We start from the raw sequence: 23,153 nt of genomic DNA, 5'->3' as shown, positions 1-23,153 counted from the left end.
GGACAACTGGACAACAAGGTGCCTGGGGAAACAGCAGAAATCAGTGCTCAGCGGCTGGGCTAGCAGAGCCCTGGACTCCAGAGTCTGCCCTATCCTCTTGGCCTTCTTCTATGTGCCTTTGAATGAAGTGAGATTGCCTCGTACCAAGTCAACCTCTATCGTCGGTTCACTTCCTCCCATGAGGACTAGGGTCTCTCACCATCCATTTTCCTTCAAGTACCATTAAATCAGGATTGCGAACAATACACTTCTGGCCCTTGCAGGCCTCACTGCTGTCTTTCCATGCTGGTGTCCAACAAGGAAGGACCAAACATCACCCCCAAAAGTCCGTTTCAAAGGTTTGCTAAGTTCATCTACCTTCCCTTTCAGGCACCACCACAAAGGCAACCTGGAATGGCAAGCTATGATGCTGCTGCTCTTACTGCTGCTTTGGCCATTTTTGAAAACTGTGTGTGGCTATTTCAATCAGTTTCACTTAAGGCAACATTGGTGTTATTTGTTGCATATTAAGTAAATAACAACAAGTGGAGGGTCAAGTTGGTTTTGGATAGAGCAGGTTAAGAAAATAATCCCAAGTTTCCACAGACATTCATCAGAGAACACATCAGCTCTAACACATTACAAAGCTTCTCACTCAAGTGAGGGGCTCATCTCTGAACTGGGCATGTTCCAGGAACGGGGCATAATTTGGTCATAACCAGCATGTTCCATGTGTGAGGGAGAAAGACAGCCATTAATTTCTGATGAAAGTCGATTTCGAGAGCTAGGACACACCCCACGCCAAGACTGCGCCTCCAATGCCAGAATCTGGCCCCTCCTTTAGTAAAGCCAGTTTGTGCCAAGTGTTTCAGGAAAGGAATGGATGCTACCTGTGAGCATCCTTCACACAGCATGGGAGGCCGTCATCAGGACTTCTGGTCCCAGCATTTTTGGTGCCATCTCACTGGGTACAGGAATCATATATTTAGAAAATTAGCTTTAAAACTATTTCTGTGACAGAGAGAAGAACAGCCAACACCCCAAAAAGAAAAGACAGGGGAGGAGCAAACCAAAGCCTAAGTGGACGTGTGCATGAAAAGGCCCTCAGGCTTAGAAGTCCCTAAGGAAGCATCCTCCTGCAGCAGATGGGAACAAGTACACAGACCCACAACCAGGAGCCATGCAGAGAGAGAGACCCTGGAACCCTTAGTCCTAAACAGGAGGACGTCTCCACCAAACCCCTCCCCTCAGAATTCAGTGGAAAGGAGGCAGAGAGGGTCTAAGAGGATGGAGAACACCAAGAAAACAAGAACCCGCAGAGACTGAGGCAGCGTGCGTGCACAAGGCCTGCAAGACAGGTCTGCACCAGGCCCTCTGCAGAGCTATCATGGCTTCCAATTTAGTGTTTCTATGGATTCCCAAGTACATGAACAAGTGGGTCTCTGATGCTTGTGCCTCCTCCTCAGCCCATTTCCTTCTGCTTGTTCTGCCCAACTCTGCACCGACATATGCGTGCCACAGGCTAACCCACTGCACTACTGTACCACGGGCACTATTGGGACTCCGTTTTGTCCAAGTCTGATGTGTTAAGTTTTTTGTTTTATCTTATTACATTTTATTCTATTTTATCATTATCCCTTAGAAGTCTGTCTGTTTTCTAATGAGAAAGGGAGTAGATCAGGGGGAGGGGGAGGAGAGGAAAACACAATCAGGATATATTATTTGCAGGGGTGGGGGGCAGAATCTATTTTCAATGAAAGGCATGTGTGTGACGTGTGTGTGTGTGTGTGTGTGTGTGTGTGTGTGTGTGTGTGTGTGTCACTCTAAGACTTAAAAATAAGCTCCGTGAACTGAAATAACAATGTACCCAAAGAAGAGTGGAGAAAGGAGACAATATGATGATAAAGGGGTGCAGACTAGGACTTCAGTTCAAGAATGGCTTACACATGAAACTACCTGATATTCTACTTAGCAACTGCAGACAAAGCGTACATGCCAATCAATTTCTATATATGTCATACTCGGTATAGGACAGCGTGTGAGACCATGGGATCCACAGACACCGTGTTTGAAATCCCACTCACTGCACTCAGCAGCCCTGCAGTTGCTCTCCTCCATCTCCTGCCCTGCACTTCCCCTTCCCTGGCCCATCTGTTTTCCTTTCCTTCCTGGCTTCCTTCTCTGTGGCCAAACCAAGGAAAGCCATAGGGTAATGCCAGGCCAGGGCCTGGTGCTGAGTTAGATAATTAAAGATCCTATGGCTCTCCCAAAGACTCCACCTCCACCCAGCTGTCCCTGCAACAATCTAGCCTCCCTTCTGAAAATCCCTCCAGCTCCTGTCAGCTAAGATCACATCCAAGCAGGGTATACACACACACACACACACACACACACACACACACACACACACACACACCCGCCCCCCATGCTCATCAGGGCGGTGTGAAAGGTGGGCCGTGAAAGTCACCTGAGAAAACAAACGTGCCAATGACCTCAGGAGAGATGACTGTTTCCACCTGAGCTCACACAGGCAGTGGAATGAATGAGCAGGCTTTATGTGACTGACAGTGGACCGGAGACCATTTGCTTCTTCAGTAAAACCACACACCAGTTACAGTGAGAAAGAGAAAGCAGGCAAAGGATTAGCTTAATAGAACAAACCTTTAATATTTAAATAGCCCGTCATTACTCACATATCCCTACCAGGAAAGCCCGATTTTAAAGTATGTCAAAGAGGATGTTCTACAAAGATTCCAATTCCAAACTTCAGGAGCAAATCCCGGTCACGTAGTCCTGGATGCCAGCCCTCTCCACCTTTACTGCAGAGACATTACAGAAAATTTAAAAATGTCAACGACTTGACAGTTTGGGAGGAAAAAGCCACACACAGGACGATGTTTTCTTTCCTGGAGAGAGCAACCAAACAGCGTGATAGTCTGATGGACATGCTCATCTCTGCACTCTCTGAGCACGTGGGCATGTGGTATGCTCTCCTCCAGTGTGTGCCTGGAACAAAGCTACCCCTTAAGGCATCAGGCAAACCTGGAGCCTGTCCTCCCCACTACAGGCAGAAATACCCAAAGTCCAGGAACCCTGAGCTGGGTGTTCTTGCTTCATTTCAAGCTGAATGACAGAGATTTCAAGCCCCAATGGAGTAGACTTCTGAACTTTTCTGCAGAGATCGATCTGGTTCAACTCCCTGAAGCAACACAGGAAAACGTCGAACAGTTTAGAATCTGAAATTCAAACCATAAGCCCAAAGCCTCAAACTGGATCCACGCAGTGACAATTGTGCCTTTTAAATGTCGTCTGATAAAGCTGGAAGCCCACTCGTCAATGAGAGAGGGTCTTTTTCCACATATAAACTGCACTGCTAAAGGCCCTCCTCAGAAGAAGGCACCAGACAAAGCCCTTCTCCCACCTTCTTCCTTCGTATGTGAACAAGCACCATCTCTGTGTGTGGATCAAGCCTAAGACAACCCGGCCGGCAGTATGCCCAGGGGCCAGGCAAGCAGAGTCAGGGTGGCTCTCCTGCTTCCCCCTGGTGGTAGAAAAGAACCAGAGGCCCACTTCGTGTAGAAAGCATCACTTTTTCTATGCCCTTTAATCCAGACACACTGATTACATGTCACAGGGCTCAAGAAGTCTGTCTTCCCTGTTGCTTGTTCCAACGATTACGGAAGAAACTTCTCAAGTTTACATGAAGGAAAATCATCTTACTATGCACATTTAACAGCCTCTCCCTTCTAAGAAAGAAGAAGAAAAAAATCTTATGTGACTGCTAAGGCATAAACCACTTTCTGAGAGACACTGTGAAACCCACTTCCAACTCCTGCAACTGCAATGCCGTTTCCTCCAATGCGGTGGATGAATGAAAACAACCTAGCGGGCAAACCGGCCAGCACCCAAACAGACTGACATGTGTGAGAGGAGGCACCCTCATGGGATGGGAAGGCTGGGAAGCCTGGCTTCAAGGAGGCCATTCGGAAGGTGGATTCTGTGCTTTGGCTTGCTGCACACCCAAGACTCCTAAAAGCTACAAAAGTGGAATCAACAAGGTCTACCTAAGAGGAAAGCTGTAGGCGGAGAAGCACAGACGACCGAAGAGGAGGAAGTGGAGGAAGGAGAAGGAAGGTCGGGAGGAAAAGGAGGAAGGGGGAGGGGAAAGAGGGAGAACAAAGGGAGAAGAGGAGGAGGAGGAGGAGAGCAAGAGAGAAGAGAGGAAGGCTGAAGCAGAGAGAGGGAGTAGAGGAAAGAAGACACCAAGAGTGAGACCGTTGGCATGAAACCCATATCAGTCTGTGCGTTCTTCATTAATTAAAACCCTTGGCACTCCATAAATTACACTAATAAATTACATCAGAGGATGTAACAATCACCAAGGTCAGGAGGCTGAAGTGGTCAATTACTGCTTTTATTCTTATTTCAACAAAGGCATCTCTTCGACATGAGCAGCCCTGGAGAATGACGGATCACAGATGACAGCCCCAGCTTGGCTTCCTGCTCCCAATTCTCCTAGGTTGAAACCACGATTTAATCTCATTTTCCCTGGCCCAAAGCATTGCGAGAAACTCTTGTTTCGAAGTTTAGAAATATAATTAGCTAACAGGGGTCCTTCTAAATTACATGTTCCACAGATGGGTAGGCTGACATGTTTATTTTGTTGCCCCATTATCTAAATCCAGACACTCTGGAAATGACAAAAGGCACCCTGGCCTCAATAAGCCACCCACCCAGCTGAAGGACACTGAAGAAGCCCGCTGCACAGAATGTGTGAGGATCCTTGGCCAGGGGTACAGAAGTCTCCTGAGCATCCCAACCTTCCATCTAAAGGGCTGAGACCCTTGTGATGTTCAACTTTCACTTTCTAACTGCAGGCACTTACACTTGAGACGAACTTTTAGAGTGTTCCGATAGATCCCTGTTCTCCACCTCTTTTAATTTCACACAGTTATCTGCTGATCACTAATATATGAAAGATCAATGAAGCAAGCCGAACCCACCAAAGACTCAGCTAGATATCAGTTGCACTTAAAAAAAAAATCTGTAACTTAGAAAAACTCTTCTATAGTAATTTCTGCTAAGCAACCAGTTCACCCTCAACATTCATGGTGTGCCAGCACACACTCCTGAGGTGCGCTGGCCAAACAGAGTCTCTGCCATATAACCTCCCAGCCTGCTAACCTCCCAGCCTGGAGTCCTTAGGGAACAAAACTTGCACAGGATTGCATTGTTGGTCTTGTGTCTTTTTTAAAAATTCAGTTACTCTGGTCCAGAAGAAATAAACATTCTAGATTTTGAAATATATTCTAGCAGGGATATAAAGGCTGTTTTCAATTTAATAATAGTTACCATATGCAGCTGATACATTCGTCAAAGAAAAGTGAAATGTCACCTCTTGGAGATATCTCCTTTGAGAGATATCTTCAGTAATAAATTTACTCATCAGACACACCCACCCAGATCTTGAGGCTACCATTCCTGAAGGGCTGTGATTCCCTGGCCGTTTGTTTACTGATATGTGTTTATCATATAGTAGAAAGAAGATGTATTAGGCAGAACTCCTCAGCCAGATAATCACCATAGACAGCTGCTTACTTTAACCCAACGGAGACCAAATGAACAGTTTTATTAAGCCACTTTATAAAACCACAGCTCACAAATCACTTCTCCCAAAGACCTGTGCGCACACTGAGCGGCCAGCCCTTCCCTTCTGCGCTGGGAGGTCGTGAGGATGGCTGTGCTCACAGAGCTTGGCCTGTGTCTGCTTCCCACTTAGAATACAGCGATGCTGTTGCAGACACCACTCAGAACAAGGTCCTGGATTCACAGTGCTTTATCCAATTACACTGCCGGCCAAGGCACAAGAAAGCCATTGAAATCAGCCCATTCTTCCCTTTTATTTCCGCTAAACCACACGAATCGCCTGAATTTCAGACATGTCATTACTTACCATGGTCCCTACAAGGAAAGAAAGGAGTGGGGATGGGGAAAGGAGATGAATATTCACTTGAGAATCCCACAGAGTAAAGGCTGAGTGAGAAGCTAGCGAGAGGAGCAGATAAAAAGCAAGAAGGGAGACATGGCTTATCATCGTCTGCTGGCCACATTCCGCCAGCCAAAAAAAGAAAACCCAACTTAACGGTAAGATCTCTGGTTCCTTCTGATGAGGAGAAAAAACGTAAACTCAAGTTGGCTTCCAGATTACCACAGCTGTCTTGCTTCGAAGCTACAGTGAGCCACCTTCAACATGGTAAAATGGAGTATAGTTGGCCAAGAGCAGCACGTTTGCAGGGACACGCACCAGAAGGGGCTAGCTGAAAACATCTACACTTTGCAAGCATAAAGGTCTCCAAACAAGAGCTGAAAAGCAAGAGTGAGCTTGCTGCAGAAGCAGAGAGGATGAAAAAGCAGGAGGAGAAAGGTCTGGACATTTCAGAGACTGGAGGGAAAGCCCTGAGGGCAGAGACTGCCTGCCTACCTAAGCAGTGCATGCAGAGAATTTACCATCCTGGGGGAGCCTTTGCCTTTGCCTACACCGACTTATTCTCAGAGGCCACACCTCCACCTCTCATGACTCCTGTGAAGACAGGGACCTTAGAAATGACAGGACAATTCCTGTCCTTCCTTACCCTCCAAAAACAGAGTTTGTGTTAAATGGCTGATTAACTCAGACCTACTCTGATGAAGAAAAGAGGTATTAGATTTATTTTAAAATTTCAGCATGAATCAAATTCTTTTTTTAAAAAAAGAGTTAGCTGGCTAACACTTTTTAAAGGAACTCAATTGGTAAAGTGTAAAGTGAGGTATATAAAAGCATAGCTAGGTCGTGAGTTGCAAAACTAATAAAATTAACATCGTCTTTCAAATAAATTCTTCACATAGGCTTCTGTTGTACAACTCTTCAGGGTAATACCATGTTGCTAGAGTATGAACAGTCTGCCTTAAAACTTGTTTCCATTTACAACTGCTTTCAATAGAAGAAAGCTAAAATGATTGCTATTGATATCTGTAAGTTGCAAGAATCCAGGCCATGCAACTTAAAAGTGGATTTAAGCTCAGGAAACTGAAAGTTAAAAACAAATCCTCAAGCAAAACTGAAGAGGGGCCTTTTGCTCAGTGATTTCTGTACCGCGATAGCGGTCACGAGACTAAATCAGCCGAATTAGGTCAGAGATTTGCTTAGCCTGAGCTTAGGGGCCAACAAGAAAGCCCTTCTCTCAGGGGAGTGGAGCTCCCTTGTCCACTTAGTCTGAACAGGAAGACCAGGGGCGGACATCCTTTGACCCCTGCCCTGAGCCTGGAGGAGGAGCTCCAGGGGGAATGTAAACAGCAGAGCCAGCTCCAGCAGGACTCCCAGGAACCTCCAGTCCCGCTACCCCATTCCCCACACCCTGCTGATCCAGCAAATCCTAACCACAACTTTACCTGCTTCTGATCTTGAGTGAAAAATGATTCCTGACAGTGCCACAGGCTCAGTGCAGTCTGGTGAGCCATGGAACATCACAACACAAACTTCCAGAAGCTGAAATGCGTGCGTTTAACCAGTTAAACTCCCGAGCAGTGATTGAGCCTATGGTGGGAAGGAGCTACAGTCATGTCCCGCCTGCCTCCGGTGGAACACTTGGCTCTCACACCCTATGGGGCAGTGTATGCTGTGCTATCCCCTGTGGGACTGCCAAGAATAAAACTCAAAGCATGAACTTAGTCTGCTGGTGGAGGGGAATAAGAGTAAGTATGGGGGTGCAGATGTGGGTTTTCTCTCTCATCTGTGGGAGAAGTGACGCGTGGTGTCCTTTTCTACTTAAAACAGTATCAGACGAGCAGACATCTGCTGTAAGTAATTCCACTTAAGGGCATTCTGGTGAATGAACCGCTTCAAGTCTCCTCCCTCCCCGTAGTTTCTTGCATTATCAAAATATGTTGACCGATCACTTCCCTGTAGCATTCCCAGGCCTCTGCTTTCTCCCAGGGAACATCTAATACTGCTCATCAAGGGGCTTGATCTGCTCCAAGGTACCTCACCAGCTGATATCTTGGGATGCCTGCTTGCTATGAATGTTTTTGAGAAACACGGGGTCATGGGTACCAAGCATGTTACTGAAGTCACAGGAAGGGTGAACCCACATACCATAAAACTTTCCCACAGTCTAAGTCACTGAGTCTCATTCAAAGCCTTGAACCGGAATCTGGTCCAGTTTAACACTTAGTTTAAGCTGGCAAAAATCCCCCTTCCCAGCCTGCTGCTGGCCTGTGCTACTCCGAAGAGCTGAACGAGTTTCATTACTGGAACAAGCTGTACTGGGGAGACAGCAGTTGTGAGTCTTTCCCCTTAATCAATGACAGGAAGACCAAGAGACAGGAAAGGAAAACTCCACAAATAGCAACTCTGAGAACGCAGGTAAACGCCAGTCTTTACTGAGGAAGGGAAGGTCGCCGAAGCGCCTTCCTTAAGCTATCAACCTGATAAAAACGCTGCTCTAAATAGTTCCCCAACAGCGAAGGGAAGGAGGGGCGACCTCAAGGCTGTGCGCCGCAGTCATAAGCTGTCAGGTGGCAGCCCCCCTTGGAAGCCAGAGAGACCATCTGCAATCACTCTAGGTCAGCAGTTCGTGACCCCTTTGGGGTGGGGGTACCGTGACCCCTTTTGGGGGGAATGAATGAGCCTTTCACACGGGTCACCTAAGACCCTTAGAAAACACTGATATTTACATCACTATTCATAACAGTAGCAAAATTCTAGTTATGAAGTAGAAACGAAAGTAACTTTATGGCTGGGGGTGACCACAACATGAGGAACTGTATTAAGGTATTAAAGGGTTGCAGCGTTAGGAATGCTTAATCTGCATGATCAAAGAATGTTTACCTTGAATCATCAATTCAGCTGTAATACATCCAGACGAATAAGACAGGAGTAGAAATCCTGTTATTTGCTGTTTTAAAAGCCCACGGGAAACAAAGCAAACTTTAAAAAAAAAAAAAAAAAAAAAAAAAAAAAAAAAAAAACTAAAGAAGCTAATCTAAGTTATAAACACAAGAAAACACTTTTACTGCTGGTAACTTCCTTAAAGGAATGATGCCTTGTGTTCTGTGCATGCAGCTTAGCCTGAAAAGGTCAATTAAAGGGATGTAGGCTGTGCTCAACACAGAGGAAAGAGTGGAGCATTTAGTTTTGACAGCTGGAGTGAAGACACAGGCCTGAGTCCTGCCCTGGGTTCCATCCTCAGGACCCCTAAGACCTGGCAAGATGAAACCAAGTGAGGCGCTGTAGCTCTCGGGGCTACATGAGACCCTGGCTCAAAAAAGAAAGAGGAGTGAGGGACAAGGGGTAGAGCAGCTGTACTGTGGCTGAGGGGGTCACCCAAAGCTCCAAGCCCTCACTTTCCTCACTTACGAGGCAAGCCATTGGGGCCATCTTGAGTTCAAGGCTGGGGCCAACACCCCTTCTGCATAGGACTTAGGTGAGACTACTCACTCAGAAAGGTCAGAAGCCATCATCAGGGCCTAGGAGCCAGCCCTCTGGGCCCCCCTCCTAAAGGGAAGAGGACTCAGGCCTAGAAGAAGCAGTTATCCAGGGGAAGATTGCCTGTCTCCACATAAAAGGAAAAAGGCTCAGATTCTCCACTAACAGATCCCTCAAACACAGATTTTTTTTCAGCACCTGGAGTCCTCACTTCAGTTCAAAGGATGTGAGCAGCGCACCCTGAAGGCCGGGCAGAGATGGAGAGAGAGAGACGCTCACAGGCTGGACAGGGCATGTGAGCAACAACCAGGACCCTCACAAATAGCACTAAAACACACTCCTGCCTAGTTACACATCTGAGGGGCTGGTCTGGAGCAAAAAGGCCAGGCTCTATGTGCACACACTCCTGCCGGTTTAGCTTGGCAAAGGCACTGGGGTGGGCTGGGGTGGGGTTCCAGTAGGAGGAGCAGCCTGCTTTGAACCACCACAGTAAAGGCCAGGAGGACAGCAGCCAGCTGCTTCTTACAGTGACTACTAGAAAGAGCCTCCGCAGACAAGGAAAGGGGAACAGTGGGCTCTGATGTCACCCCACTTCCTCCCACCCCAGCAGACACTCACAGGGACACCATGACCTGGGCCTGTTGGAATGCTAGGCCAGAGGGGGTGGAGGAAGGGCAGAGCGCAGAAAGGAAAATGGTATCAGACCCAGACTGCTTGGCCAGTGGGGTTCAATCCGAAAACATTCATTGCTTGTAAAACAAGAAGCCCCCATGGGATGAAATGACCACACTGTTCGCCAAATGCCACTGCCAGAATGGGGCTACAACCCCCTAAAAGTGACTGTCCCTCAGCAGGAAAGGGGCAGAGAGACAGGGGAAAGGAACTATAGTCACGGAAGGGCCTGAGGATTACCAAACTCAACTATTCAGAGCCTTGCACAAGAGCTTCCTGCACCCAGACGACTCTAAAGCACACTCAGAGCCTCTGCCCTTCCAGCCTTCCAGCCATCCAACCCGACGTTGATCTCCAAACACACTGAGTGTTTCAGCTCCCCGGGCTCTCTGCGCGCTTCACGCATTGTGCTCTCGCCTTACTAACCCGCTCCCACACATCCTTTCACCTCGGCTGAAGTGGAGTCAGAAAACTCAAGTCCCTCACACAAAAACGCACTTTGTCCCCAGTGGCTACCCTCACACTTGGCAGCAACTGGCTAGGTTTAATTTGTTCCAAGTCCTTTTCCGAGGAGAGACTACAAAGTCCGGGAAGATGGGGACTGGTGAATGCTCCCAGTCCCCTAACTTAAGAGCCCTCTGACTCCTAATACTATGCTAGCCACAGTTTCCAATCCCACCCACTTCCCCCGGGGCACTTCAGTTTCAAGGTTCCAACGCCCCTGTGGCTTCTCTACTCCAGTCCCAGAACAACCACTCCCCCTTCAAAACTGCTCAGAGGCTGCAAAAGGCTGCCTCAGGAAATCTTCTTGCCAATGTCCCTCGGTGACAAGCTCTCTGTCCTTTCCCGAGTGGAGGACAGCAAACTTCTGAGCCGTACACACTGAGCACCCTCTCAGGCTCTGTCACCAAGAAGAAGCCAGGACGGGGCACTAAGCTGGCACCTCACTGCCCAGATAATAATATGAAGTCTTGGGAGAGTAATGGAAATCAGCTTATAGAACCTGCCGCTCTGCTGGCGCTCTGCGACAATCTCCCTGAGAGTGATGCGACTCTGCACCTGATACCTGGGTGCCAGCACCCCTGAGCTCTAACTCAAACTACCATAGCCAAACCACCAAAGAACATCACTACAGAAAACCGAGGGGTTACACCACTCGGTGCTGATATGGTTAGCTGGCCTTACTTCAATTAAATATACACTTGAAGAACACATGTAATTTTTATATGTGGTCCCCAATGTTATTACGGTTTTAAACCTTAACACTACCAAACTGTAAATGCTAGGAACTTAAAAACACAACAGTTCAAAGTTTCACTTAACACTGCGTTGATTAAAAGTAGAAAATGTTAGGGTTAACTTAGAAATTACACTTCTCTCAGCTGCCTACAGGAAGAGCTTCTGTTTTCTGGGCTGTCTCCAGTTGGTTGTTTTCCTTTTCCTTTCTTGGGGATGTGTCCAGTTGAGAGGCAGCAATGGTAGTTTCCACGTCTGCAGCCTCCCACTACTCACTACCCAGCACCAGAAAGGGCCTGCTGCATTGTGGATGTCACAACTGGCTTCTCTGTAGAAAACAAGCTGTCCCCGACCCCCGAAAACCACACAGCACCACAGATACATTCTGCCTGTTTGTTTCTTGGCCAGCACAGAACAGCTCTCCACGGCCTCCGAAGGCCTGAAGTGTTTGGTAACTGTACTATATTCTTACCTCCCAAAGCCACTGACAGGGACAACGCATGTACTCGAGCTTGCTTTCCAAGCGGCCACCTGCCCCTCACTGCAATGCTGAGGAGTTTCTTCTGGTCTACCGGGAGTCCTGAACCTACAAGATGCAGGAGGGGTTCCTCCCTCGTCTCAAGCTTCTGCTCGCTCTCTTATTGCACAACAGGCGACCCTTAAAAGCCTGAAGAATCCTCCGCCATGCACTTGGCCATCCTGGGTGAGAGCTGTCCATGTGGAAGCCTGAGGGAGCAGGATTCTCAGTTCAGTCAGGTTAGTCGCCAGCCGCTGCCTCTCGGCACAGCTCAGGAGACGGGACCGAGGAAGACGGAAGCTAGGCAAGGAACCTCAATGAGAACTTACATTTGACAGCTATTCCAGATGCTTTTGTTAGCTAAGATTCTTAAACCCTCCAGGATTTAATGTTTAGAATAACTCATCCAAAATACTGTAATTACGCTAATTAAAGTAATCAATAAAGGAAAGAAAACCAACTCAACAAACTCCATGAATCCACTTCATATTAGAGTTGTCAGATCTCACAGGTGAACTAAATGCAAACGTGGTGTATGGCTGCTGCGAAACAAGCCTCCCAGAACACAACAGCACACAACATACACCTCACACAGACACACACACACACACACAGAGTTCTCTCACCTGGACAGAAGACAGTGGAAAGAGCCTTCATGCTGCTCTGGCTAATGTCAATGGCAGCTCAATGGGCCCAAGGAGCTCTGATGATCTTCCTCATCTGTCCATATCCTGAGCTTAGCAGCCATGACAGACAGGGTCCTGCAAGCCTTTCCCTCTTCCTTTGTAAATCTCTCTCACACCAGCACCACTCTCTCCAGGAAAGTGGTCAAACTCTCTGACATGGCAGCCCCCCTCTAAGGAAACATTCTGCTGTAAAACTGTATTTCCATAAAATTCACCTTGAAATACTAACTCCCAGAAGGGGCCAGGGGTAGCTGTATTTGAAGATGGGCTTTAAAGGAGGTAATTAAAGGTAAACGGGGTGATGCAAGAAGGCCCCATCCAAGAGACAGGTGGGCAAGGCGAAAGAGCCAAAGAACGTGTGAGAAGGTGGTTAAGTGTCCACCAAAGAGTGGGGGCCTTAGAAGAAACTGCCACCCTGGTCCTTAAGTTCAGAACTACAAAGATGTAAGTTTCTGTTGCCATCTTGTCTATAGTGGGTTTTGGCCCCTGTGGTGGGCAGAGGCTACAGTAGCCACTAAGGCAATGCACTGAAGCTCGGCATCCTTCGCTCCACCACAGTGACCAAAGCAAACCCTGCAACCAGCAGGTCTGAAAGGGAGGGTTCACCACCCAGTAAGGCCAGGACACCCCGGCAGGGAAGGGGAGCTCTGGCTGTCTGAACAGAGCGTGAGGTGATGTCAAAGACCTGAGGTCCCTCCAGCCACAAGGCCAACCGGAGAAGTGGTCCCAGCGCCACCTCAGAGGCAGTACAATGCTTTCTCTGAGAGGTTTTAAGATGCGCGGCACTCAAGTCACCAAGTGAAAACAGGGACAGCATGGGACGCATCCTGAGACGGAGGGGACTGGGCTACAAGACATTTCTGAGTGAAAACAAACTCCCGTGTCGACAGTCCTCCTGAAGAAAGGACCTCTCTCTCCTTGAGGCAATCCGCCAGTCGAGTCTCCCAGGAAAACCTCCTTACACAGAGCACGAGGTGTTGTGGTGACAACTCATACTCCACAGTCTAAGAACACGATGAAATCTAGGGAGGGATTCGGAGGGAGAGGCAAGAATGGGGAGGGGTGGGAAAGGGCAGAAGAAGAAAGAAAAGAAGGGCAGAGGCTAAGGATCCTCTGGGGAGCTTGCTAGGATGGTTAACAGCCTGTTCTCCTACCAAAGACCCAGAAGCTGAACGCAGCGATTGCCTGCTGTGGTTGGATTCTGTTGAGCCACTCCTAATTAGAATGGAAGCAGATAGCTTGCAGTAATGACTTCTTATCCTACAAACAGATTTCACACACACTGAAACAGCGAGGAACCAAGCCGGTTAAGCGGCCCAGTGACTAGCCTTGTGTGGATGGCTGAAAAGAAGCCTCAGCCAGACTTAACCCTTAGACTGAAATGACCTTGATGCCTTTGTCTATGCAAGTGGCTTGTACACCCCGTCACGGACATGCACTGATGACCACAGCCCTTCAATGCTACTGTGGCACTGCAGTACAGCTCAGAGCAGCTGACAAAGTCGGAACAGAAGGCCTGCTTCTCTGTGAGGCAGAACTTGGTGCAGGTGACCACATGACTGGCAGGTAACTCATGAAAAGAAAAACAAATCAGAGTTGGAACTAAAACAGCAGGCAGCATCTGTAAAGTAGCACCTCCAGGAGAGACTCCATGACTACCCACTGCGCCCCCAAAAGGCATGCCCGGCACTCTTCAACTAGGGAGTTCAGGGGTCCCTGCCCGTCCATCAAAGTACATGAAGGGAAGACAAAGCAGTTTCAACGAATGCTGGTGGAATCTAAGTCCCACGCTGGGCATACTGGGTAGGTGCATGCCTCTCCTTGACTCTTCAGACTGACTCATGCTTACAGCGAGGGTCCATCTTGGTGTCTGTCCCTCTGTCTTCCCTTTGGGAAACTGCTCTGCCTCCTTAATTGACAGAATATCTGAATACCTTTGGCTATAACACCAGAATGTGTATTAACAAGGGAAAACAACTGAACAGTAGGTGTCCTGAGGAGAAGCCAGTTCTCTCAGCGGCTTTTCTCTGTCTGAAGGGGTCTCACTTCTCCCTAGCACCCACCCAGCGACCTCCCCTGGTGCACACCCAATCACTCTCTGAAGTTCTGCCTTTTGTCCCGCCTGCTTGCTTGCCATCTCTGTCCCTCAAAGTGAGCATGAGGTAGACAGACAGAGCAGGAGCTTGTCTGTGACAGTGGCCCAGGGTTAGGGCCACTTAGGCAGTAAGACTGTAGTCAATGAGCAACCTGACCTATGATACCAGGCGAGGGCTAAAACTAGGTCTCAGTGACAGGAAGCAGGGTCTGGAAAGCCAGATCATAGACCTCTGTCTTTGCATTGGTGGACTCTACCTCAGTTTCCTCCCCCATCACCATGGTGCCCTCTCTGTACAAGGCTCTGTCCAAAACCCTTTCTATTCTGACCCTGCAGTCGTCTCAAACTCTCCCACAATGCCCCTGGTGGCCCATGTCTATCTCGCCTCCCACCTCACCTCACTATTCTGTCCAATCACTCGGGTAGGAATCCTGCCCGTCTTATTTTCTAGCTGCATCCCCAGGCTCTGGAAGGGTAGACACCCAATAAATATTTGTTGAATGAATAAAATTCCTGGCTTGCCTGATGTGACTCCGCCCCTTCGTTCCCACTTGAGGAAACACATCACAACGTGGAGGTGGGGTGGGGTGGGGTTGGGGTGGGGTGGGGTGGGGTGGGGTGGGGTGAAAACATGGCAGTATTAAAGTAACATCATTTGCAAGATCCGCCCTTGACTGCTTGTCATAAATCACAAGGCACATGCCTCAGGGCTCATCATCACACACGAGGCGGCTGAGAGTGTGGCTCAGAATGGCCAAGTGGGAGAGAACTAAGAAACGTCTGCGTTTGTCAACTTGTTTTCCAAAAGATGAAGATGACAATTAAAGACTCTGTAAGTCAATCACTACATCTTCATTTTCCTTTCACGAAACACCTTAGGAGAACCCTTTAATTAAATCATGGACATTAACAACTCTTTCCTGGATATCTTTCTCCCATGCCAATGAGGCCAATGTGTTGCTGTTATGTTCATTTAAAAGCCAGCCTACAATCCCACTCAAGGAGGCCACTGCCCCTGTACCCGTGTCACCAGGGTGATGGGCTCAGTCTCCCGATGGTGGACGGAATGCCGTGTCGTATTTTGTTTCACTTTTGTCTGTGTTTTATCTTTTGGATAAATATGTATGGAAATGTCACTGGATGCTGAATCAATCTGGTCTTATTCTGTTTACAAAAAGCATCTTGAAATGATTGTTGCATGAGGAAATATGCCCCAAATGAAAAGTCCTAATAAAGTTTTCAGTCTTGGCACATAAAAGGAACAGATCTAAGAAAGCCAGATTGGCAAGCCCACAGTCAGACAGACAGCCACACACACCAAACAAGGCTAAAGTTAGTAAAGGAAAACATAGCAACCCCAAGCCAGTAACATCATGACCCATAATAGCCTCGGAATGAGGCGCCCATCCACAGACAGACTGGCCACAGCGCTCCCATCACCCCACATGCTGAGCGGCAGCTAAGATTCTGTCTGTTTATTTCTAAACATTTAAAGATCTTTTGGTCTACGAAATACAATGTTTGACATCTTTGGGGTCAAATAAGAGTTTAAAAAGTAAGAGGTGTACAGTAGGAGAGAGGCCATCAAGGCAGGTCCAAAGAGCACAACACGGAAAGACGTGGATAAAAGCCGCTTTAAAAACCGTAATGTCTGAGTCCATAGCATGGTCAAGCAATCGAGCCCTCTGCCTCATCTGACAGAGCAACTGCCAATCCAGGGGAAGAGCAGACACCTGCTAGATGTATTGCGTTTCCAGCCACAGTGGAGGAGAAGCCTCAACTGTAAGGGGCTCTTTAACCTTTTTTGTGAAAAGCATCCTTTAGTGATGTGGTTACTCCCACTCAGGGAGGCAGAAAGGTTTTCAATGCATAGTCGCCAATAAAATCAGTTACTTTGTTAACAAAATAGCTTTACACTGGAAAATCGCCAGCACTTCTAACAGTCTTTTAAACGCTGGTGGTGGAAAGCAGGACCTTGCACACGCTGGGCAGTGGCTTTACCACAACCTACATCCTCAGTCCACACCTGTACTATGTATGTATCAGAGCAGGGTCTCATTTAGCACAAGCTGACCTCAAGCTTATGACGTCATTAGGTAGCTGAGGATGGCCACAGACTCCCCAGGATTTCCTGTGTGCACCACTATGTTCTGCTTACACCTCTATTTCTGTATTAAGACATTAAGTAACAAATAGGCAGCAGGTCTCTGTGTTGCCTATTCTGAGTGAAACAGTAGATTTCGGGTGGAGGACTGTAACAAACAGGGTTTTTCCCCATCCAACTCTGTGGATTCCCTGAACTCTACATACAGCCCCCAGATGAAGAGCCTGTGAGTGAAAGTGCTGCAAGCCTGTTCTGTGTCACATCAAATCAGAGCCGAGGCCCTGCAGAATAAATTACCCACTCAACTCTGAGTCGAGGGAAACCAAGGGAATAGGCAAGGTAGTTTTTCCCTCCAAAAACCACGATGGGCCATTAGTTGGCAAAGAGCAGCATGCTTCAAAATGAATTCAGAAGGGAGCTCTGAGGCCCTGCAGCACAGCTGGAGTCAGCCTCCAGCAGAAAGCCATGAAACTGACCCAACCCAGAAAGAACACATAAGGAGCTCTGGTTTCTTTGTGAAGGGCTATATAATATACCTCTTAGACCCCCACCCCTCCTGAGCTCCACTACCAGATTAAGCCTCTTTCTGCTATTTGTCTCAGTCTGCTTAACTTCAAAACATGATTTCTTCCCTAAATATGTAATTACACGTATTTACTTTGGGGGGGAGGGGGGAGGGAGCCAGAGGCCAGCATAAGACTTCTTTCCTCTGTCACTCTTCACTTTAATTTTTGAGACGGATTGCTCACTGAATTTGGAGCTGGCCACTTGGACTAGACTGGCCAGCCTGGGAGCCCCGGGGATCCACATGTCTCTGCCTCCCCAGCACTGTGGTTACAGATGCGATCGCATACCTTTTACACAGGTCCACATGCTGGTACAGCAAGCAAGCACTTATTCACTGAACTACCTCCCCCACCCCAGCCCGGTGCTGATTGCTTTTCTGCTATCATGACCATGGATGGATGTGTGCCCATGGGAGTTCTAGCACCATCACTTTAAGACTCATGAAAATCAACAAATATCAAGCTATCTAGAATTGGTTAACTGTGTGTGTTCCACATTTGAGCAAATGAACAGAACAACAGAACAGACCCCCAGAGAGGCTCCTTGGAGACTATTTTGATAGGGCTGAAGAAACAGAGAGGAAGGAACTAAATCAAAAATCACCGAGCCAGTGGGTCAGGAAAAAAGAAAACAAAAAAAAAAAAAACAAAAAGAAAAGAAAAATCACGAGCCTTTAATCAGGGCTCCACTACCTTGAACAGCTTTTAAACCCCAAACCACTTCCCCAACTTTAAAGTGATAGCCAAATTAATACTTCTCAGCTAAAAGGAGCGAACGAGCCAATCATTTCTCCAGCTTCAATTAAGCAGTGGACACAATAAGGACTTGGGACTATGACACGGTAACTGGTTAGAATTAACAAATAATTTAAACTCCACTAACTGGACAGAAAGTGACAACCCCACTACAATCCCACATGGCATTCTCTCCTACTATGCAACCTATGACAAGAATCACCCGTACTTAGATCATCGAGGCCTGAATCAACTTTACAGTTTGCTATCCAAACTTCCTATGTGACATTTTACCATGTGATTCAGAACACAGAAGAAAGGACAATCACCCAGCAGTTAAAATAAAGTCACTGTACTTTCCAATGAAACAAAATAAATATTTTAACAATATCAGAGGCAGTGAGCAGCTTTAGCCTCAAGAATAATTTCATCAAGAAAATTTCCTAGACAGTCTATGCTCACCAATATTGATGTCCCAAAGGACCAGGCATGCACAGTAATGGCACTTTTTTTTTTTTCATTGAAATGCACTTGCTATTTTAAAGGGGACAACATGCTCTCAAGTCCAGTGGGCAGAACTGTGTAAGACTTAGTGAAAATCTAACTAGTTCACTACTTTCCAGGTACTCTTTAGTGTGCTCAATGTTGCAAGAGTCAGAAATCTGAAAGAAAGAAGGGGAGGGGGCAGCAGCCACAATTCAGGCGTACACAAAACCATCTGCTACTCCCATTTTTCTTCCTTAAAGGTCTTCCTTAAGCTGGCAAGAAGCAACATCTCCCCCCCAGCCCCCCACCACGGCAGGGCTCCACTGTTAACCAACTTCAGTTGAAGAAGTGACAACACCAAACATCATTTGCTACTTACTTACTCGGGTTTCTACTTATGTCTTGTTCTACATTAAAATGGAAGTGTTCTGTGGCTACTGGATGATACCCAATGTCCAAACAGTGTTGCCATGTGGTAGCACAGGTAACTGCCCTGCCTGCCTCCAGCTACTAGGTTAGAAACACTAAGCCATCATGGATCCAGGAAAAGCTTTAGTGAAGGATGAAGCAGGTGCTACAGGCAACGGTGTTTACAGAGACACTAAATTACAACTGTCCAGGGTGTAAATTCTTTTCCTGGCTTTGGAGTGTCCTAAACTTTTAGCTATGAACACAAACCTCTCCGGGTTTATTCCACACTGCTCCGAAACGTCTCAACAGATTGCCTCAAAAGGAAATAATGAAATGGCTCTGGCGTAAGTTAATCTTCTTTGTCAAATTCACAGTGTTAAGCATACTCTGAAGCCAGCCACATAAACAAAACCAAACTCCACAAAATTAGGCTGAGCTGAAGTTACATAAGACAGACTAAACTGTGGCTTCCCCCCACCCACCTCCCCACCCCTCCTCTTCCCAGCGAACTCTGACATCTGTCTCTTAAGTGCATGCAATTCCCATGCAGGTGCGGAAGGCGCTCATCTGCTGAGCTTCCAAATAAGCAGTGATCTTTCCAGTACTACCTTCCCCCCCCCACACACACACACAGAAAGGCTTGCAACAAACTGAAGGCTAGGAAACTTTAGATGAGTCTTTAAAAAAAAATTAAGTCGGCACTTACTTCAAGGTAGTAATCAAAACACGTTTCTCAAAGTTCCCAGAGCCTCTGCTTAGGGGTGAGGAGGGGGGCTTCCTCGCGTGCCTCTAAGCCCACCCATCAACACCCGCGTGGGTCTGAATACAGATCTTTCAACAGAGGACAAAAGCGCGGGTTCCCTGGAGCGGCACATCCAAAGGGAAACCAATCCTTTCCCTGCAGCACTACCCAAGTTGCTCCAGCTCCAAGAGTTTCCTGCACTTTCCACCTCCCCCCACCCACACCCTTTTCATTGCCCACTTTACCCTGCTTTAATCCTGCGAAGCCTCCCTCCTGGTTTATTAAGGGTAAACAATAGAAAATGTCACACGGAAACTCAGGAAGTAGATGAAGTCTCTAATTGCTGCCGTTTTAACGATTGTAGATAATTACTATCTTCAAAATGTGATTTTCACCAGCGGAGTGGGAGCCGAGGAGGGCAGGGTGGCGAGCTCCCCGCCGCTGGCAGGGCATCGGCAAGGCCGGGGCCCGAGGGGTGCAGGAGCCCGAGGGGTAAGGAGATCAAGGGGTGCGGAGACTCGAGAATGGAAACCCGGGAGATCCGGGAACCGTTGTTGAGAGGACCCGGGAAAACCAGGACCCGGTCCAGGCCCTCGGCCGAGCTCACTCCCGGCGCAAAAAGCGGAGGCCAACCAGCGGCCCGGGTCACAGACTGGAACAATGCGTAACCCCCGCGGACTGGGCTCTGGGCTCGGAGACAGGGCTCCGCGTTCGCGGTCGTCGGGAAAGAGAAGTCCCCAGTAGCCACTGGCTCCGGGCTTCACCGAGCGACCCCGCGTGGTGCAGGAGCGCCCTCCGGGCCGCGGCAACGAGCACCCCGGGGACCCGGGCCCTCAGGAGCGCATCCCTCTCCCTCCGCGACGCCCCGCCGCCCGCGTCCCCAACTCACCCCAGGACCACCAGCTCCCCGTATTTCACCGGCTCCTTGTTGGGGGCGCTGGGTTCCTCCTGGCCCGGGGAAAACATGGAGCCGCGCTCGGCCGCCGCCGCTGCCGCCTCCGCCGCGATCCCCGCCGAGTCCGCGCCGCCACTACACTCCCATCCCGAAAACGGGGTGAGCGCGCCGGGGAACGGCACGGCGGCGAACGGGGCGCTGGGCGGCCAGTCCCGCGGCTGCTCCGTCGTGGCTGTGCGCGTCGCCCGCCGGCTTCCCCGGAGCTATCCGTACGTTGGCCGCTACGAGCGGGACCCGGCACGGAAAGCGAGCGGCGACCAGAGCCCCGCGGGAGGAGGAGCGCGCGCCGCCGGGGGGCTGAGCGGGCTGGGCAGGTGGGACGGCCGCGCCGCCGCCCGCGTCTCCGCGCTCCCGCGGCCCCCGCCCGCCCGCCCGCCAGCCCCCGCGGCCCGCGAGCGCCCCGTGTTATGTAAACATAGAGTAAAGGGGAAGGCAAGCCCTTAAAGGGGCAGCTCTGTTTTTCTCCTCTCTTCCTCCGAAAAGTTGGAGCGTGGGGGTCTTCGTCCTCAGCCCGGGGATCCGGACCCCGCTTGCGTGAAAGCCAAGCATACTGCCCACCCCCCACCTCCGAGCTCACCATGCTGAGCGCACTGATCTGGGGGTGTCTGCTTTCAAAGCCAAGCCCTTGAGAGGGGGGCTTAAAAAGAGAAAGAATCTGCCCATGGGGGGGGCGCTAATTGAAGGGCTCCCCACCATTTCATGTATCAAGAGAAAGGAGAAAGAACGTGGGGGGGGGGTGAGAAAAGAGAGAGAGAGATGGAGGGAGGAGAGGGAAAGGGGAAAAAGAAAAGTTAAAAGTTACTTTTAATCCCTTATTCACATCTCTGTCCCTTCTTTCAACCCCCTGGGGAATTTAAAAGGAAATTACCTAGGTGGATTTTTTTTTTTTAAATGAAGACAAATGTTCCTTTATTTCCATGGATTAATCAAGGCACTGTTTGTATTTTATGCTTTCTTATGGTGCTGTGTCTTTAAAATATTGTAGGCTGTGATAGTTTTACTGACTGCTGTTTTTCATCATAGAGGAATTTATTATTCTAGCATTTATTAAGCCCTTGCAACATGCTAGAGACGCTACATATTATTGCCTGTCACTGCCTTTCCAGACTGTTAAATATTTAAAGAAATAAATACTGCAAAAGCTACCCAATGTATAAACATCGAGAGTGTGTGTGTGTGTGTGCCCGCGCGCGCGCGCGCGCGCACACACACACACACACACACACACACACACACACACATACACACACGTTTAGGCTATGACTCTAAGTAAGGAGTTAAAAAAGAAATAATTGCATGAGTAACCTTCCATTCTACTGCTCAGCGCCGTGCATGTATCGCTCTCTGACAGGCTATTACTGTAGTGACATGATGCTTTCTGTAATTTTACTTCAGTTAGTAACTGGCTTTTCTTCTTTTAATTGAGGCTTTGGAGATAAATTACTCCAGAATAACAAAAGCCACACTATTGATGAGCCAAAAATAAACTTTATTAGACGATTACCTTATTTCCGCTAATTACAGAAAGTCTATTCTTAGACTAAAGACAACTAGCTATCCGGCTTATTGTACAAATCCTCTGTACTTTTCTCTGTTATGAAAATGTAAAGGTTTAACCAGCAGCCCTTTTTTAGAGAGTTGAGCTCTTTCTCTTCATATGGTGTTGGTAGATTTCTGTATGACGGAGTGTAGTTTTCCTTACTCCCTAGTCCCACTTACTATATCCACTATGCGACTGTCAACAACCCTTTGAATCCCGTCACAGTTACCCATCTCCCTTAATTATAGTACCTCGCTCTGGCATGCGAACTTCCCCCAGTCTGCTCTATTGCTGCTACTGATCTCTAGGCTACAATTACCCCCTTCTCTCCTGGCATGCTGTGCTTTTGTGCTTGCATTACACTGTTCTGGCTCCATTTCTTCCTTGCTGCGCTCTGCATCTGCTGTTAGGGGGATGGAAACAAATATTTATTAACCTCCTTCTAAGTTCCAAACACTAGACTGGGTGCTTCCCATAAGCTGTCCCAGGCTTTGGCAGAGACACTCCATTGCTGGTCAGCTGGTCCAGACACCTCTGCCCTCCACCTGCGAGGGGGGTGGGGGCGCTTCTTTCTCTTCTCTCCCAGCATGCCTTGGGCATGTTGATGGTGTTTAATCGAGTTTGTCTTTATGAAAGTTACTTACAGGTAGTTCTGCTTTCTCTGAGTTTTTATATCTGTGGAGGCTTTGATCTTAGGCAGCTCAGGACTTGTAAGTGTATCGTTTCTGTCAATCACTGTTAGCCTTGCAACCCGGCAGACTGGGAAATCAGTCTGTTGAGGGCCTACAGGAATGCATGCATAGGACCACAGTCGAGGGAATCTGAATGAACAAATGGACCAAATAGGGACTGGTGGCACATCGGTGGTCCTGTGGGCTCTAAAGAGACACTCATCTCTACCTAATTATTGTCCCCTGAGAATGATTGCTCACTCTTACGTATGAAATCAATTTTAAAGTCCCCAAT

The 23,153-nt window shown here is 48.3% G+C and overlaps 1 protein-coding gene across 6 annotated transcripts in view; it reads right to left on the bottom strand.

The window, feature by feature from the left end:
* Positions 1 to 21,038, bottom strand: part of Peli2 (pellino 2) — a 160,802-nt gene extending 139,764 nt beyond the window's left edge. For 2 of the 6 annotated variants that reach the window (XM_006519742.3, XM_011245231.2), the window contains exon 1: positions 20,582 to 21,038. In XM_006519742.3, coding sequence (XP_006519805.1) covers positions 20,582 to 20,658 — 77 coding nt within the window. In that variant the 5' untranslated portion in view covers positions 20,659 to 21,038. Of the gene's footprint in view, positions 1 to 19,656; positions 19,909 to 19,937; positions 20,414 to 20,581 lie in introns of those variants that run through there. The other 4 variants (XM_006519741.2, NM_033602.2, XM_030248103.1 and 1 more) reach the window with 4 other exon arrangements.
* Between the last annotated feature and the right edge of the window lie 2,115 nt (positions 21,039 to 23,153).

The sequence above is a fragment of the Mus musculus genome, chromosome 14 (genome assembly GCF_000001635.26).
Source record: "Mus musculus strain C57BL/6J chromosome 14, GRCm38.p6 C57BL/6J".
Classification (NCBI taxonomy): Eukaryota; Metazoa; Chordata; class Mammalia; order Rodentia; family Muridae; genus Mus; species Mus musculus.
The sequence above is the reverse complement of the archived record's forward strand: the minus strand, read 5'-3'. Positions and strand labels throughout refer to the sequence as shown.